Source organism: Molossus molossus, unplaced genomic scaffold (assembly GCF_014108415.1).
Source record: "Molossus molossus isolate mMolMol1 unplaced genomic scaffold, mMolMol1.p scaffold_m16_p_1, whole genome shotgun sequence".
NCBI classification, from domain to species: domain Eukaryota; kingdom Metazoa; phylum Chordata; class Mammalia; order Chiroptera; family Molossidae; genus Molossus; species Molossus molossus.
The window spans coordinates 161,963,797-161,983,281 of NW_023425344.1; the positions used below are offsets into that span (position 1 = coordinate 161,963,797).

Genomic DNA, 19,485 nt, shown 5'->3' on the forward strand with positions numbered 1-19,485 from the left:
CCTCTGCTCCTTCAATACCTTTCTCCCTTACCCTTTTTACAGCCTCTCATAGTAATGACAGGTCCTGAGGGTCAGAAGTAGAGGAGTACTTTCTTCATAACTTTCTCAAAGTGTTTGATTTTGACAAATGACTTCTATTGTCTTAGCTCAGTTTGGGGATAGACTTGATTTTACTTTGCAAAGTTTTCACGATGTCGATTTGGTATGTAAAATTAAAATGACTAAGAAAATGTTTTTGGCTATATATCGCTGATTCTCTCATCGGTTCCCTTACTTACATCAATGCAAATCGCTTCGCTTACGGAGTCTGTATTTACGGCTCATATGTTATCCAAATATCTTGATTTGATGGAAAACTGATTCTGATTCTAGAACTTGTGCTGGATTATATTATTGTCCCATAGGTAGGTGTCGCTTCATTGAGAAATCTGTCAATAAAAGAACACCCTGCAGCCCTGGCGGGTTTGGCTCAGCCGTAGAGCATGGCCTGCACACCAAAGAGTCTCAAGTTGGATTCTGGTCAAGGGCACGTACCTCGGTTGCAGTTCATCCCTGGCCCTGGTTGGGGTTATGAGGGAGACAGGCAGTCGATGTGTCCCTCCCACGATAATGTTTCTCTCTCTCCCTGGGTCCCCTTCTCTCTCTATCTGAAGATAAATGGAAAAATATCCTCAGGTGAGGATTAAACAAAACAAAACAAAACAACACCCTGCAGGGAAAAAAACAACAGGCTTCCCAAAGAAGAGAGAGGAGTTAAGGGCTTCAGTTTCTCACCCCTGCAAAGAGAGCGAGCTGCAGCTTAGAACAGGGGTGAAGAGGTGGGAGCCAACCAGAAGGGAGGTGGCACTTTTTACCCTGTATCCAAGTACATATGTAATGGGTCTCAAACATGCCCTGTTGGTCTAGTGTCCTGGGAGGATAACTAATCATCTTCTCAAAGGACCAGTTGGGTAAAGACTTTGTTTTTACTGAGAGGAGCCAGGAGACAAGGGACCAGGGAGCCTAAACATGTTCAGAATAAGCAAGAATTGAGCACACCAACCACGACCAGCTCTTCAGGGACTGGAGTTCCACAGTAGAAATAAACCACCAAACCTTTCCCAGTATGTAGCTTGAAAACCCATCCCCCACAAACACTTGAACCCATTGCATCTGTATAAATGCAAAAGGCTACATTATAATCAAATTGCTTTATATCTATGGCCTATAATCTTTAAATACCTTCTAGTACTTTAAGTACTACTCTAGTATTTTAAGTGCTTCCAATATTTTAGTACTAGACAACAAATATTTCATAACTGAGTACGATTTTCTTGGGAGTGAATAGTCCAAAGGAAGATTGTCCAAAGGATACCTTAGCAAGACTTCAAGCATTAAAAACATGTGGTTGATTGTTTGCTAGTATTTATTTAAATATTTTCCACTTTCTCTTATTTAATAGGGTAAATTTTTCCTTGTTATTATTTTTTAAATTAATAAATATGGAAGAATAGTTTGGAACAACTCAACAGAATGTACCAGGGTTTTCTAAACAATGCCTAACAATGTCATTATGTATTATAATTTTATTATCACCAGCATAAAATAACATTGTAACCTCAAAATTTGTAAATATTTTAAATAATGATTGTAGATAAAAATGCAATAAACATAATATTTAAATATTATTCTCTCAGCTCTAGTTAATAAAATACTCGATTTAGGAATAGGTTGTATTTGCTAAATACAAGTTTGAAATTTATTGGCTTTTTTAATTTAAATGACTATGTATTTCTTTTTTTTTTTTTTTTTTCAAAGGTCCTAATTATAAAAGTTAATGTGAATGATTAACTAGTTAGTCTGACACATAAATTAGGGCTTAGTTAATGTTTATAAATTGACTTAAAGACCTAATTTATTTAGTGTTTCAGTGTGTAATTGTACATCTGAGGCCCGTGGTCAGTGTCCAATGGGAAATCTTTCATTCTCTTAATTCTGGAAATTGTGGAGCAGTAAGAAAACTAAACACTATCATGTTTCATGCAAAATTATGTGGGAGATAATATTCACTGTCAGCAACCTTCCTCACAAGATCCTCATGTTGTCCAGAGTATACTTAGAATCAAGCCCAAGCATGTACTTCTGAGGGAATTGTCCATTTTAGAAAATATATTCCTGTATTACATTTGTGCACGCACATGCTTTTCCCATTGCCCAGGATTCTCCTCACCCTGTTCACTTTCCTTGCTTTGTAAACTCTGGCATGTCTATCACAATCCCATCCATACTTTACCTCTTCTCTGTGCTCTTCTCAGCTTTCGTGGTAGAATTAAGCATCCCCTTCTCTACATTAACTTAATACTTTCTACATAACTGTGGTAAGCTACTTCAATAATACTTACCTATTCAGCCTACCTTAGTATAACTGTTGTATTATAACATGCATTTGGATGTTGTGAAGGGAAGGTGTGTGACCAAAAACAAAAAACAAACAAAAAAAAAATTTTTTATGAACCGAGCCACACTAAGCACTTTACAGTCAATACATTCAAGCCTCACAACAAACATATGATATTACTGATGATACGAATTGCACTTTACAGATGAGAAAACAGTCTGAGTGAGGTTAAGTACATTGTCTAAGTTTCACAGTATGAAAAGGGCTGATCAGCTGTATCTGATTGCAGAGCCCAGACCAGTGGTCACCTAGAAAACATTTAAAACTGGCTCCTGCCTCCTCTGAGAAGAAGAAAAATAAGAAAGAAAGAAAAGAGAAAAGAAATGTTCCACTGTAACGTTGGCTCATTTTCACCTATATGTCCACTACTACCAATTTTAACACAGCAGGATGTCAATGCCTTTCCGAGGAGGTGCTCCCAAGAGGCCACTGTGAAGTCAGAGCAACTGGTCCAGTGCACCACGACCTTCACCACTGTGTCTGTACTTCCTACTCATGTTTACTCTGCTCCCTCCTCAATGCTTGTGCTGTACCTGGTATCAAACAGGTGCTCAAAAATCCAACAGAAAAAAAAACACAAAAAACCATTTATACTTATAAATTAACTACAATATGTTTAATAGACACACATCTTGGTAAAATAGTTTCCTGATTTTTTGACATTTTTAATATCTGAAAAGTAGTTTTAGATAATTAATCATTTAGTAGTAAGGACCAATAGTATTTTAAAATAAAATATAGCAAATGTATTCTAAGCAGTGACTATTTTTAAAAATTGAAGACTTTTTTCCCTTTAGGTTCTGCATTCTGGAAAAATTAAGTGGAGACTTTCATAATTAATCAGATTGTTCAATAAGTGCTGACTAAAAATATCCATATATTAGTTTAAACTTCCCTGTTCTCCCTCATTTTTCTTCATATTATGGAAATTTTGCCGATATATTCAAATACAGTAAATCCATCAAATCTCCGTATTACTTTCATCATAATTAAAATGCTTTCCATAATACCCAAATCATTTAAGTAAACTTAAATGTCTATAAAGTGTGAGTGGGTCATATAGACCTAGCCCCCACTCCTAGGAAGTAAGAAACTATTAACATTAATGTAATTTCAATAGTTATAAGGAAAACCATCTAAAATTATATAAATTCTATTTAAACTTGTGTTATTTTTTTATTCCAGAACTTTAACATTTATTCAGTTTATTCAAGCTAAACCAAAAAAAAAGAAAAGAAAAAAGGTTTTCATTAAACTGAAAATGTCAACATAATTTTCTGCTTCTCTATTCTCCTACATAAAATTCATCATAGCTTCAAGGCCATAGTAATCAAAACAGCATGGTACTTCATAAAAACAGACATATAGATCAATGGAACAAAAGAGAGAGCCCAAAAATAAACCCACACCTCTATAGCCAATTAATATTTATTTGATAAAAGAGGCAAAAACATATAATGGGGTAAAGATAGTCTCTTCAATAAATGGCATTGGGAAAATTGGACATATATATGCAAAAAGAAAATGAAACTAGACCACCTTCTTACACCATACAAAAGAATAAACTCAATGTCCTTAAGCAAAAGAAACAAAAGAAAGACCTAAACAAATGGGACTACATCAAACTAAAATGTTTTTGCACGGCAACGGAAACCATCAACAAAATAAAAAGACAACACACTGCATGGGAGAATGTATTTGCCAATACATCTGATAAGGGGTTGATATCCAAAATTTATAAGAAAATTATAAAACTCAACACCAAAAAATAAAAACAAAAACAATTAAGAAATGGGCAACAGACCTAGATACTTCTCCAAAGAGGACATACAGATGATCAATAGACATATGAATAGTTGCTCAACCTCACTAATCATCAGAGAAATGTAAATTAAAATCACAATGAGATATCACCTTGTACCTGCCAGAAAGGTTATCATCAATAAATCAACAAACAATAAATGTTGGCAAGGATGTGGAGAAAAGGGAACCATTGTGCACTGTGGTTGGGAATGCAGATTGGTGCAGCCACCGTGGAAAGCAGTATGGAGTTACCTCAGAAAATTAAAAATGGAACTGCCTTATGACCCAGAGATTCCACTTTTGGGAATATATACTGAGAAACCCGAAACACTTATTGAAAAGGATATATGCATCCTATGTTCATGGCAGCATCATTTATAATAGCCAAGACTTGGAAGCAACCCAAATGCCTATCAGTAGGTCAGTGGACAAAAAAGCTGCAGTACATTTACACAATGGAATACTACTCAGCTGTAAAAATGAATAAAAAAATAAAAATTTAAAAAAGAAGGAAATTTTACCTTTTGTGAGAGCATGGATGGACCTGGAGAGTGTTATGCTAAGTGAAATAAGCAGGCAGAGAAAGACAAGTACCATATGATTACATATAGATGTGGAATCCAAGGAACAAAATATACTAAAAAATAAATGGAGACAGGCTCATGGATACAGAGAACATATTGACAGCTGTCAGAGGGCAGGAGATTTCGGACTATATGAGAAGGGTGAAGAGATTAATCAAAGGAAAAAAAAAAAAAAAGACTCATGGACACACACAATAATATGGTGATTACCAGAGGAAGGGGGTAAAGGGAGGTAGAAGAAGGGAAAGGGAGGATAAATGGTGATGGAAGGAGACTTGATTTGCAAATACACAATACAATATACAGATGATGTATTGTAGAACTGTACATCTGAAACCTGTATAATTTCATTAACCAATGTCACTCCAATAAATTCAATGAAAATAAATAAAATGCTTACACTTTCAACTGTTTAATCTTTAGCATCATACAAATCTCACCTTTGAAAAAGGCCTTCTGCCTCTATACTATATCCCTTAAGGTCCTCATGTAATTTCTGTAAACACTGCATGACTCGTCTTTGATGTTCATCATCCTTTAACTTATGAGCTTTGATCAGAAAGTCATAGCAGTCCAGAGGTCCATTGCAAACAGCCAAAGTTTTCATAGAAGATTCTGTAGCCACAGTGGGAGGCACACTCTCTGGTGTCTGAACTGTATAGGCTATAAACAAAAAAATATATAAAATTTTAGATATTCTTAAATGAAGCTATTTCATAGTGCTCTACATAATATTCTTTTTTAATTGAATTTTTTTTTAAAGAGAGAAGATGGTAGAGGGAGAGAGAGATAGAAACATCGATGAGAGAGAACATCAATTGGCCACCTCCTGTATGCCACCCCACTGGGGATTGGGCCCACAACCTGGGCATGTGCCCTGACCTGGAATCAAACCTGGTGACCTGTTGGTGCATGGGTCGATGCTCAACCACTGAGTCACACTGGCTGGGCTCTACATAATATTTTTAATGGTCACATCAAAACTTTAAACTAGTTACAAGATATATATTTGAGCAGTTATTATAAATATCATTTTGATAAAAATAATACAAAACAAATAAATAAAATGTACCGTAGCTTGTGAGTGTGAAGAACGGTGTATTTCCTTTTACAGTTCCTTTTCAAAAATCGGGTCATGAGTTTTTAGACTTATTTTAAGTGAAAAATGTTTGAAAAGAGCACTTTAAGTTTGGAAGAGTTTTCAATGTCAAATACAACTTTTCTAAAGTTAAAATTGTTATCCCTTTTTGTAATGCTTTGGTATTTGATCCTTCATTTTCTCTTTATGTTAATTTATCAGTTTAAAACTTATATTTGCTTCTTTAAAGACACTCCTCAACACTTACTAGTACATGGTGCTGAAGTAGTAATGACTAATAAAAGGAAACCCAAAAGTATGCCTTAGTCTTAATCCAAATAAATAACCCACTAGCATAAGATACTCAGTTGCCTGTACTGAATTTTCGGGCTTTGACCTGACTGCAGTATTAAGTGGAGTCACAAATTATGGTGTGACCAGGATACTGACACCAGGCAACAACCACAAGTAGAATGATGGACAAGATGACCTGGTAAATCTCTTCTTGACTAAGCTATAGGGTCGCGTGGAACGACACTATAATTACATGGAAAGTAATTGTCATATATTTGCCAAGAAATTACATGGTTGACAGTGCTCCCTGAAAATTGTTCTGCATTTCTAGTGCCAAGAGCTATGTTAGCAGAAATGAAATTAGAAACAACCACAGGAGGTGTTTTCTTCTCATTTAGAAAACTCTTTCATTTAAGAAGTAAAATTTAATTTACAAGTAAATATTATAAAACTAAAAATAAAATAGAATGACTTAGAAATGTTCCTAAGAGTAATTGTTATTTGGTGTAATGTCGGCTTTATGGGAAACACAAAGTCATTTACTGCATCTCAAGCTAATTCCATATCTTATTTTGCAAGTGCAGGCACCATAAAGCATCTTTCCCAGGTTCTTCCTTACGGACAAATGAAGGTGTCAGATTACAAGAGGCCAAGATAAGAATAGCTACAGTTTTTACAGCTTACTGCTTTTTCCCCCAAAAATGATATAACAGCCTTCTTTTATGAACTGTTAAGAGTTAATATCGTAAGATACAAATAGTTTTCAATTTAGAACCATGTTCAAATGAACAAAGGGGCTGTTTTATGCTCTCACATTGTTGTGGCATAAACAAGGAACTCGTGGAAACCAAAATCACTGACTAAAACCAAGAACGTTTACAAATGATTATTATGCTAAAAACTGCTGAAACTCTTGGCTGACAAAAACTCGAGTTATTAATCATAAAAACTCTGTGTAAATAAAGTGTACTTGAACTAATATCGTACTAAATATATCTGATCCCTTAATAAAGTTTAGGGCTAGTCTAAAGTCCTGTCTACATGACAAAATTTAAACCCCCCAAAAAGATGCATTTAAAGAGCTTTTCAAGAGTTTATTTCAAGCTTTGTGATGAATTATCTTCTCTAGACAGCACATTTAATTAATAACACAGGTTGTCAGACTACCTGCATGCATACACATTTCCTTTGGTGGGTAAGCCAAAACCTGTGGCAACTAGGGAAGATATTTAGTGCTGAAGAAATCAAGTTTGTTTTCTTCTCATTTTTTCCTTTATATTCCACTCAGGAAGGTGATTGTATTTCAAAAAATAAGATTGAAGTGCTCTGTGCTGGGGGGAAGCAGTGTACAAAGTACTATTTATAGTAGTTAACATTTCTTAAAAGAAAACATGTCTAAAAATTACACATAAAATTTACCTTCACATAAATAAAGTATATGGAAGATTACATAAGAAATTAGTGAAGCAAACATGACCTTCACTTTAAAGGACTACAGTACTGGGATCCAAGTCTCAAATTAGAAGGCTGTAAGACTCTATTAGAAGAAAGTCATTCTTTGGATTATAAGAAAAGTTGGTACTTCTTATTCTGCAGAGTATAATGGGGGAAAATAAAGCAAATTTTCTAAGGGTACATAAGCAGTTTGAAAATGAGGGCTTTGAAAAGAGAAAGTGTCACATAAGTCCAGGGCCATTCAGGACAAATATGAATATAAGACAGAAAAAGGATGAGTAGCAAATGGATAGGTTAATAAGAGATGAGACTAGCCCTCTAGAACCCTCAAATGAGCATTCTCTCTCTCTCTCTCTCTCTCTCTCTCTCTCTCTCTCTCTCTCTCTCTTCTTTCCATGACCTTCTGAGATAGGGGCTATCTCACAACGATCTCACCAAATCTTCCTCTCACAGAGTGAGCCCCAGTAGCCAGTTTCTGCTACATGGCACCAATTCTTTGAAATAAACCTGATTAAAACTTGATCAATTTATTCACGAGTTCATTTTGTTCATTCGATTCCACATATAAGTGAGATCACATGACATTGGTCTTTCTCTGGCTAGCTTATTTTTATTAAAATAGAACCAGAATCATGGAAACATGGAAAAAACTGATGAATCCCAGAGGGAGGAGGGGTGGAGGGTGTCCAGAAGAGATTAACCAAAGAACTTGTATGCATATATGCATTGCCCATGGACACAGACAATAGGGTGGTGAAGGCCTGGGCAGGGTGGGAACCAGGGGGTGGGGGACATGGAGGGGGGTAAAAGGGGAGACATCTATAATACTCTCAACAATATTTTTTAAATAATAATAATAAAATACCTTAGAGTTGGCCGCACACCAATAAGCCCTATACATTCTACCAACCAAGTAGTGATGAATTAGCCCCAAGGACCAGAGATTTCTTGCTCATTTATGTACAATTGTCTGGTTGACCTCTTGGAAATCATGTACTCTTGGTAGGCAAACAAAGGTTTAAACTTCCTCAGTAATTAAAGTTGGTAACATGCTAAGGTGTGAGCTTTGTCAAAAATCCAGAAAGTTATGGGGAAATGAGCTGTGAGGCGTAATCAATACTACTTTGAGCAGTATTTAGGTCTACGAATAATAAACATCCTCGATTCGCATAGTTATTTAGTAAAATAAATTGATTTTTAGAAAACAGTTAAAATAGTTGCAGGCAAAAGACTTACAGAATCTCGGTATAAAGCAATCAAGCACAGTTCTTACTGGAAGGAAGTGTTTCTGTCTGTGGTTTTCAGTTGCCCACTGTACTTTGAAATCTGACACATACATTCACTCTTGCTAAACATGCTTTTTATTATCATTTCTTATAGAAGTAATATATTAGTAGATATTTCTTGGTCCTATAGTCATGCATGAGATAAACAGAAAATGCAATGGTATGGGAGGCTCCCTCTTAACCATCTAATACCCTGGCTATCGTAGGTTATAATAGAGAATTCTGTAAAACCCAAATTGAGTTAAATACAAAGTTGTGATTCCTCCAACCACTACCAGAAAAAAATTAAACAAACAAATAAATAAATAAATAAATAAAATTATTCATTTTAATTCTAAAACAAAACAAAACTTGATCTATTTCATTCCTTTGCCAAGAAATGTCAGATTCCAAAAGCCCGTCTATATTTTTGCCCTGGTTTCTGTGAAAGTACCCTTAGGAGGCTTGTTGTGATCCACTTACATCTATTCTCAACTGGGATTTCATGAAAGAATTAAGCTCCAGTCAATGCCCTAAGGCCTCTGTTTTATGTATGAATTAACTTCTTCCCCTATGCCTCCAGAATGGAATTTGATATGTATTATCCTTGGGAGGACGAAGAAAATACTCACACAGATTCTTTTCTTTTCGTGATTCCAAGGGGAAGAATCCCATTGAGACTGTGTTACACTAGAGAAGCATCATTTTAATGTCAAAGAGCAAATTCAAAATAACTCAATTCTCTAGCTCAAGTTCTCATATACTTTGCAAGGTGGTGGAGACCACAATATTTCTTTGAAATCATACCATCTTCTCCCGTGCTTTCTGTTTTCCACCATCATTGCTTCAATTCTTGAATCTCAAAACTATTCTGAAACGTCTCTTCCTCTCCACCTAATTCCATGCTGCCTCCCAAGCCAGAAGCAGCCAGTGGGATGCTACTTTCACGACAGTGCTGTTCTTTAGCGTTGCCAAAAAGCACAGGCTACGAGTATCCCCAAGTGCACAGTCTGCAGGAATCCTGGTAATTCTTTTCCTCTAAATTATTCATGAGAATCTGCTGGTATATTGTGTTCATTCCACATTTATTTCTCCTTCTTAATTTTGGCCCTATAACTTCTGAAACAGAGATTTTGTTTTGCTTAACTTCATTTAGTTCAACTTTATGTTTTATTACTGAGCACAGAAGGTTTCTAATATACATTATATACCCATTGAAAGGTTTGCCTTTAAAAGAAAACATCCAATATGTGCAGTGCTTATTTTTAAGGTTTGTGTATACATGGAAAAAGATAAATGAACTTTCAATATTGAGTTAATGAAGTCTAAGTAAAGAAATGGCAAAACTTTTATAGTATAGTGTAGGTTTAGTCATTTTCAATTAATACTTTACATACATTCATAAAGCACTGAGTTGAACTTACTACTATTAGATGAGCATATCCTAATTATTGTTTTTTTCTGGCTTTATTACTCAACAATATCACGTTGATATTCATCTATGTTGTTTCATATAATAGTTCATTATTCTTTATAATTGAGCAGCATTGGATCAATTATAAATTTATTGATCAATTCATCTGTTGAAAGACACTTTAACATTATAAACGTTGACATACAAGTTTTTCATGAACATATATTTTCATTCCTCTGGGATAAATGACTGGAAGTAAAATGCCTAGATCATATGTTAGGTCTATGCTTAACTTTTTAAGACATTGACAAACTTTTCCAGAATGGTTGTACCATTTTTATTCCATTCAAGCAGTGTAGGAAATGTCTAGTTTCTCCAAGTACTTGCTAACATTTAGTAGAAGATCAGCCTTTATCACTTTAGCAAATGTAGGAGGTATGTAGAGATATCTCGTTGTAATTTTTGTTTGCAGTTTTCTAATTACTCATGATGTTGAGCTTACTGAAATCTGTGTATATTTGTGACAATAATATTTTCACCAAAGTGTGTGCTCAAATATTCTGCCTGGTTTTTATTCAGTTGTTTCATTATTATTGGCTTTTGAGAGATCTTTATACATTCTGGATAAAAGTTTTTTATATCAGATATATATTTTGCAAGTATTTCTTTGTAGTCTGCAGCTTGTCTTTTCAGTATCTTTATAGTCTCTTTCAAATACAAGTGTCTTTAAAAGTTGATGAAGTTTTTGACTGTGATTTCCTTTTGTGATGTCTCAGAAATCTATACCATATAAAGACCAGAGACTTTCTTCTATGATGTCTTCTAGAAGTTTCATAACATTAGGTTTTATATTTATGTCTATGATCCATTTTGAGCTACTTTTTTCCATATGATGCAAGGTATTAATCGGTTGTAGGGTTGTTGTTTCTTTGCATATTTCTATCCAATTTCCCCATATACTACTTTTATTTTTATTTTTTATCTACACCAGAGGACACTTTTGCATTTATGTTCAGATAGAGAGGAAGGGAGAGAGGGAGGAGGAGAGAGAGAGAGAAACATCACTGTGAGAGAGGCACATCAACTGGTAGCCACCCACATGACCCCAACCGGAGGCCAAGGACAAACTGCAACTGAGGTCCATGCCCTTAATGGGAACCAAACCGGGTCTCTCTGGTCCACGGGCCGATGCTCTAACCGCTGAGCCAAACTGGCCAAGGCCCCATATACTACTTTTTGTTTTAAAATGTCATCTCCTCACAAAACTGTGTTTACCTTTGTCAAAAATCAGTTGTGCCTCTTTGTGTAGGTCTGTTTGTGAACTCTCCACTCTGTTCCATGGATGCATTTCTCTGTCCCACATTCCTTGTTGTCTTGATTACTGAGCTTCATAGTAAGTCTGGAAATCAAGTAGTACATCTTGCTATTTATTATCTGTTTGTACAATCTGTTCTTTGTTTCCATTTGTTTACCTGACAACTTTTGGATTACCTGAGTATTTTGTATCAGATTTTATACAATCTAAGTATTTTATGGTATGTTGGCTGACACTATAAAAACCTTTCATTCATATTTCTTCCTAGTCTTTTTTGCTATTGTTTTCATACATTATACTTACACACATTTTATACTATTACATTAATTTGTGTAAACAATGATCTTTTTAACAGCTTTATTGAGACATGATTCACATACATACCATTAACCCCCTTAAAGTTTCCAGTTTACTCACAGGGTTGTGTCCTCATCACCACAATCCAATTTTAGAATACTCTAGTTCCTCCTAAAGAAAATACATACCAGCCTGACTGGTGTGGCTCAGTGGTTGAGCATTGACCCACACACCAAGAGGTTGCTCTTTCGATTCCCGGTCAGGACGCATGCCCATGTTGTGGGACCGATCCCCAGTGGGGACATGCAGGAGGTGGCCAGTTGATGTTCTCTCTCATCAATGTTTCTATCTCTCTCTCCCTCTTCCTTCCTCATATTGTTATTTTTGAATTTTGGTTGTTTCTACCTTTCAACTATTATAAATAATGCTACGAGGAACATTTGTATATTAGCTTTCATGTGGATGTGTTTCAAATTCTCTTGAGTAGAAATGGAATTGCTGGGTGATAAGGTAACTATTAATTATTTGAGTGGTTGCCAAACTGTTTTCCAGAAAAGTGGCTGCACCATTTTACATTCTCACCAGCAATGTATAAGGTTCCCAGTTCCTTCATATCATCACCAAGATTTAGTATATGTCTTTGATTATTTCAATCCTACAGGATGTAAAGTGAGATCACTTTATAGTTTTTATTTTTACTTCTCTAATGCCTAGTGTTTCTCAGAATCTTCTAATATGCTTACTGGACATTTATATATCTTCTTTGGAGAAATGTGTATTTAAGCCTTTGCTCATTTTTAATTGAAATATTTGTTTGTTTGTTTTTTATCATTGAGTTATAGTTCTTAATGCATCCTGGATTTAAGATTCAAAAATTGATGTCTGTAAAAAACAATTTGTACGCTGGCAGGGGTTTCATTGGGATTGCACTGAATTGGTGCATCAGTTGGGAGGGCATTGCCATCACCACACTATCGTGTTTCACTCTATGAACATGAGATGTCTTGTGACTTACGTAGAACTTTAATTTCTGGTTATCACGTTTTGTAATTTTCACTGTAGAAGCTTCATACCTGTTTTGTTAAATTTATATTTATGTATTCTATTGTTTTTCATGTTATTGTAAATGAAATTGTTTTCCTAATTTTATCTTCAGAACATTTATTGTTATTTTATAGAAACACAGTTGACTTTTGTGTGTATATCTACTGCTAAACATGTTTATTTGTTCCAATATTGTGTGTGTGTGTGTGTGTGTGTGTGTGTGTGTTCTTTGGATGTCCTGTATACAAGACTGTGTCATCTGGAATAAAGGTAGTTTTACTTCTTCACAATCCATATGCCTTTTGTTTCTTTGTCCTGCCTAATCACCCTCGCCAGGATGTTCTGTACAATGTTAAACAGAAGTGGCAAGAGCACACGTCCTGTCTTGTTCCTGGCCTTACGAACAAAGCACTGAGACTTCCACCATTAAGTTTAATGTCACTGTGGACATTTTGTAGATGGGCTATTTTTGTAGCTGGTTGAGAAAGGTGTCTTTCATTCCTAGTTTGTTGAGCAGTTTTATCACAAAATGTGTTGAATTTTAAATACTATTTTCTGCATACAGGAGTGGGCAAACGTAGGTTTACAGTTGTTCATATAGAAAACTATGTAGTACAATAATAAATAATAATAGAAGAATAAACTGTTCTGTGTCCTCATAGCAGTAAACCTACTTTTGCCCTCCCCTGTATATTTAGATGATGATATGGGTTTTATCCTTTACTAATTAATATGGTATATAGCACTAATTGATTGGCAGATATTAAACAAACCTTGCATTCTTAAGATAAATTCCACTTGGCCATGGTAAAAAAACTATATAATGCTGGGTTGAGTTCGGTAGTGCCTGTGTTGAGAAATGATGAGTGTGTGTATATGTATATGTGTGTGTGTGTGTATACATATAATATATTTCTTTTTAGGAAAAAAGGGAAAGAGAGAAGTTGTGTATGAAGAGAGAGGAAGAGGAGAGATGCTGGGAGAAAGGAAAGGGATATTGGGTGGAGAGAGGTGGAGGGAGAGGAGGGAAGAAGGAAGAAGAGAAAGAGGAGGAGGCAGAATGTTGAGTGTATATTAATGTTCATAAGGAATATTCGCCTGTAGCTTCCTTTTCTTGTGATGTCTTTTATTTTGGTATATTGAGAAAAACGGTGTGATGTGATGAGTTGGGAAATGCTCCCCATTTTTACAATTTGGAAAGATTTGTGAAGGATTGGCATTAATTCTTCTCTGAATGTTTGATGCCATTCCCCAGTGACGCCATCTGGGCTTTACTTTTCTTTGTGGAAAGTTTTTAAATTACTATTTTGACCTCTTTACTTCTTTTAGGTCTCTTCATATTTTCAATCATGGAAGAATGGAGAAGAAATAGCAATTATACTGCCTTTTTAAATTACTTACATAATTACATTTTAAACAAGAGTATTATGTTTTTGCTTGTGGATTCAAATTGCTGCCTAGTGCCACTTGCTTTCAGCCTGATAAGCATACTATTGTATTTGTATAAAGCATATCTTCTAGCAACAAATTCTCTTTGTGTTTTATTTTTATCTTGGCATATCTTTATTTCACCTTAAGTTTTGAAAGATATTTTTTCCTGATATAAGATTCCTGACTGACAGTTTTTACCTTAAGCACTTTGAGACATCTCACTGCTTCTTGGCCTCGCTGCTCTGAAGAGAAGTTGGTTTTTAATCTTATTGTGATTTTTCTTGGATATGATAAGTGTTTTGGTTTTGTTTTGTTTGTTTTTTTTTCTTATAGCTTTCAAGATATTCTCTCTTTATCTTTGGCTTTCAACATTTTGACCATGATCTGTCTGGATGTAGCTTTCTTTGCATTTGTCATATTTACAATGTTTTAGCCTCTTGGATGTATAGATTAGGGTTTTCTTTGCATTTGAGAATTTTTCAGTCATTATTTCTTTGAATATTTTTTCTCTCTTTCTCTCTTTTGTTGGTATCCTGCTCATATGTTGATACATTTAATGGTGTTCCCGACTTGTCTGTATCTGTTAATAATTTTCATTCTTCCTTTTCTCTGTGTTTCACATTGCATACTTTCTAATAACACATCTTTAAATTCACTGATCTTTCTTATGCATATCTAGTGACTGTTTTCATCACTATTATTGTGCTTATCAACTCCAAAATTTCCATATGGTTTAGTTAAATAATTTCTGTCTCTTTATTAATATTCTTTATTTGATGATATATGGTCCTCACACTTCCTTTTATTTATTAGAGCTGGGTTTCCTTTAGTTTTTGAACATGTTTATATTCGCTCTTTGAAATCTTTGTCTGCTAAGTCCGTCATCCTGTTTACTTCAAACACAGTTTCTATTGCATACTATGTTTTCTGGCTTGGTGACACCTTTTTTGTTCCTTTCCATGTCTCATAATGTTTTTGTTGTTGCTGATGGCTAGATATTTTATTTATTTATTTTTGGTACATGCCCCTAGTGGGAACTGAACCCAGGACTCTGGTCTGCAGGCCGATGCTCCAACCGCTGAGCCAAACCGGCCAGGGCTGATGACTAGATATTTTAGAAAACACATTGTAGCAACCATAGATACCGATTTCTTTCCCCCTAGGAGGCTGTTGTTTTGTTTGTTTTTTTGCTCTGTGATTTTTTTTACTTGTTCTTTGTCTGAACTAACTCTGAAATATTTTCACAACAGTGTGCACTTCTGCTGTGTCTACTGAGATTTGTATCCCTGGCTGCCTGGTGGATGCCTGTGTGTTTGCATAAGCCACTTACTGATCATTGTTGGTGCATACACAATCATAGCCACCTGGCCTTTACCTTTGGAAATCTGTATGGCTTGAAGACTGACGTTACAATACAGGACCTGTGAGTTCCCTCTCTGATCATTCCTGAGAAGGCATAGCCTTGGGCATACACCAAATCTTACTGATTGCTTGGGATGACTCTGATATTTTTAAGCCTGGCTTACTCTGCATTTCTCTTGGGTAAGAGTAGCTTATTGTGCGGTGAGTGCTTGGTCGGAGGTTGTGCTTAAGCTTGTGGGGCCAGTGAGGCTTCTACCCTATGTTAATGGGTCTCTTTTGCAGTTTGGAGAATGCTTTCAAGTCTGCCCTCAAATATGCTTCCAACTCCTCCTGAGTTGGCACAGTCTAGTACATGCGTACAACTGTCCCAACTTCCAGAGTTGATTGGGGTCCCAGGATGACTCCTGTCTGTCTCTGTTCCTGGTTCTATTACCATATATAATAGTAGGAGACAGGAATGTAGGTTTCTTAAATCTTAACTTGTATGCCTATAATATTAAAGTACCCCCATAATTGTTCCTTTAGTGTTCTCCAGTAGTATGACTTTCCTGCTTTTAAACATTAGTTGCTGTTAATTGCTCTAGGGATACATTTTTAAACTCCTGGAAAGAGGCTTGCTACTTCCAGGTCTGCTTATATATCCAAAGGAATGGAAAGCTGGGTCTCAAGAAGATACCTGTACTTCCATGTTCATAGCAGCATTTTTCACATTAGCCAAAAGATAGAAACAATCCAAATGTTCATGATTGGTAAATAAACAAAATGTAATTTTATATATACAATGGAATAATATTCAGCCTTAAAAAGGAAAGAAATTCTGATGAACCTTGAACACATTATGAGAAGTGAAATAAGCCAGACACAAAAAGACAAACACTGCATGACTCAACTCACGTAAGATATGTAGAGTAGTCAAAAGCATAGAAACAGAGAGCAGAATGGTGGTTGTCAGGAACTAGGGATGAGTGGAAAATGGGAACAGTCTACGGAGTACAGTTTTCAGTTTTGCAAGATAAGGAAGTTCTGGAAATTGGTTGCACAGCAATGTGAATACATTTACCACTGATGAACTATACACCTAAAAATGGTTGAGATAATAAATGTATGTTATGTATATTCTACCAAAAAGAAAAAGACAAAATTCTTAAAAGCTTACTATGTCCTTTAATTTTTTTCTTTATTAATTTTTAGAGAGAGAGAGAGATGGAGACATCAATGAGAGAGAACATTGATTGGCCACCTCCTGCATGCCCCGCACTGGGGATCTGGCCCACAACCTGGGCATGTGCCCTGACCAGGAATCGAACAGGCAACCCCTTGGTGCATGGGTTGATGCTCAACCACTGAGCCACACTGGCCAGGCCTTACTGTGTCCTTTAAAATCTTACTCAGCTAATGCAGACTGGTGCAGCTGCTATGGAAAACAATATGGTGCTACCTCAAAAAATTAAAAATTGAACTTCCATTTGACCCAGTGATCCCACTGCTGGGAATATACCCTAAGAAGCCTGAAACACCAATCAGGAAGAATATATGTACCCCCATGTTCATAGCAGCACTATTTACAATAGCTAAGATCTGGAAACAGCTCAAGTGTCCACCAGTAGACGAATGGATAAAAAAGCTGTGGTACATATACACAATGGAGTACTATGCAGCGGTAAGAAAGAAAGATCTCTTATCCTTTGGGACTACATGGAGGGACCTGGAAAGTATTATCCTAAGTGAAAGAAGCCAAGCAGAAAAAGACAAGTACCACATGATCTCACTTATATACAGAATATAAGGAACATAACAGTCTGAGGAATACAGTAGACCCAGAAACATGGAAGTAGGGCACAGACCGACATCCCTCAGAAGAGGGGATGGGGGGGTGGGGTGGTGGGAAGAGATAAACCACAGAACTTATATGCATGTATGCATGACCAATGGACATGGACAACTAAGCCGGGGACGGGGCGGAGGTGGGGTGGGGTGGGGGGTGCCAATGGGGTAAAAAGGTAAAATATCTGTAACAAAAAAATAAATAAATAATTCATTAAAAAATAAAAAAATAAATAAAATAAAATAAAATAGAATCTTACCCAGCTCATCTCTCCTGCTTCAGTTCTGAGCCCCTCCGGGCCCCCTCCCCAAACCCCAGACCCACCATCATTAGCTACTTGCCATAAAGCACAGTCTCCGTGCTCTCAGGCGGAGCTCCTCTGAGACACAGTGCTCTCATCCACTTGACATGGCCAGCCTACGAATTCACTCAAAACAACTTGATTGAGCCCTGGCTGGTTTGGCTCAGAGGTTGGAGCGTCGGCCTGCGGTCCGGAGAGACCCGGGTTCGGTTCCCGCTAAGGGCGCGTACCTCGGTTGCAGTTTGTCCCCGGCCCCGGTTGGTCGTGCGGGTGGCAGCCACTCGATGTGTCCCTTCACGTCGATGTTTCTCTCTCTCTCTCCCTCCCACTCTATCTGTACAAAAAATGGAAAAATATCCTCGGGTGAGGATAAAAAAAAAAAAAAAAAAAAAACTTGATTGAGATATATTTTACACGCCATACAGTTCTCCCATGGAAATTGTGTAATTCAGTAGGTTTTAATATATTTACCAATAAGTACGACCGTTACCACAGTCAACCTTAGAACATTTTCATGTTCTAAAGTGAAACTCTCCAATCTCCTCATATTCCCCCAATCCAGTCCTAGGCAAGCATTAATCGGCTTTCTGTCTCTGTAGATTTGCCCAGTCTAGACATTTCATCCAAGGGGAATTGTACCTTCTGGTCTTTGGTTACTGGCTGCTGTGGTATATCCACACCACAAAATATTATTTGGCTATTAAAAAGAATAAGGTACCCATGCACGCTACAACATGTCTGAAGCTTAAAAGCCTACTTGTGTTTCTTTTTTTTTTATTTTTATTTTTTTATTGATTTTAGAGAGAGAGAGAAAGGGAGAGGGAGAGAGAGATGAAAACATCGATGAGAGAGAACATTGACTGGCCACCTCCTGCATGCCACCCACTGGGGATCAAGCCCACAACCTGGGCATGTGTCCTGACCGAGAATCGAACCAGCGACCTCTTAGTGCATGGGTCGACACTCAACCACTGAGCCACAGGGGCTGGGCCTACTTGTGTTTCTTTGCAAAAATTTGAAGACTCTTTTTCCCAAGAACCATTCCTTGACACCGCCAAATTTTAAATGATCCTTAAATAATCCCCTCAATATCTTATTTACCACTAATGATAAATAAAAGATAAAACAATCTCCCTAAAATTTTAAATACCTCTATTTTAATCCTGAATTAGTCAGTGTGCCACTGCTAGATTTTAAATTCTTTTTGACAACTGTAAAGCGTTGCACCACTATATGTGAAAGCACTATTTTATTTACTTTTCTTCTCACAAGAACTCATTGATTTATATACAGATAAATCAAGATTAGTGTTTCTCAACACTGGGTATACAATAAAGTGACCAGAGAGATCTTAAAAATTCAATATCTTGGCCCCACCTTGCATCAATTAAATCACAACTTCAATAGGGAGGCTGGTGACTGAGACATCAGTATTGTTTTAAAATCTCCCAGTTGAGCCCTGGCCGGTTTGGCTCAGCGGTTAGAGCGTCGGCCTGCGGTCCAGAGAGTCCCGGGTTCGGTTCCCGCTAAGGGCATGTACCTCGGTTGCAGTTTGTCCTTGGCCCTGGTTGGACGTGCGG

General features: G+C 36.5%; 1 protein-coding gene across 1 annotated transcript in view; it reads right to left on the bottom strand.

The window, feature by feature from the left end:
• Positions 1-11,693, bottom strand: part of LOC118617367 (E2F-associated phosphoprotein-like) — a 135,603-nt gene extending 123,910 nt beyond the window's left edge. The window contains 2 exon segments of the mRNA XM_036243309.1: positions 5,265-5,487; positions 11,606-11,693. Coding sequence (XP_036099202.1) covers positions 5,265-5,487; positions 11,606-11,693 — 311 coding nt within the window.
• Positions 11,694-19,485: the final 7,792 nt, after the last annotated feature.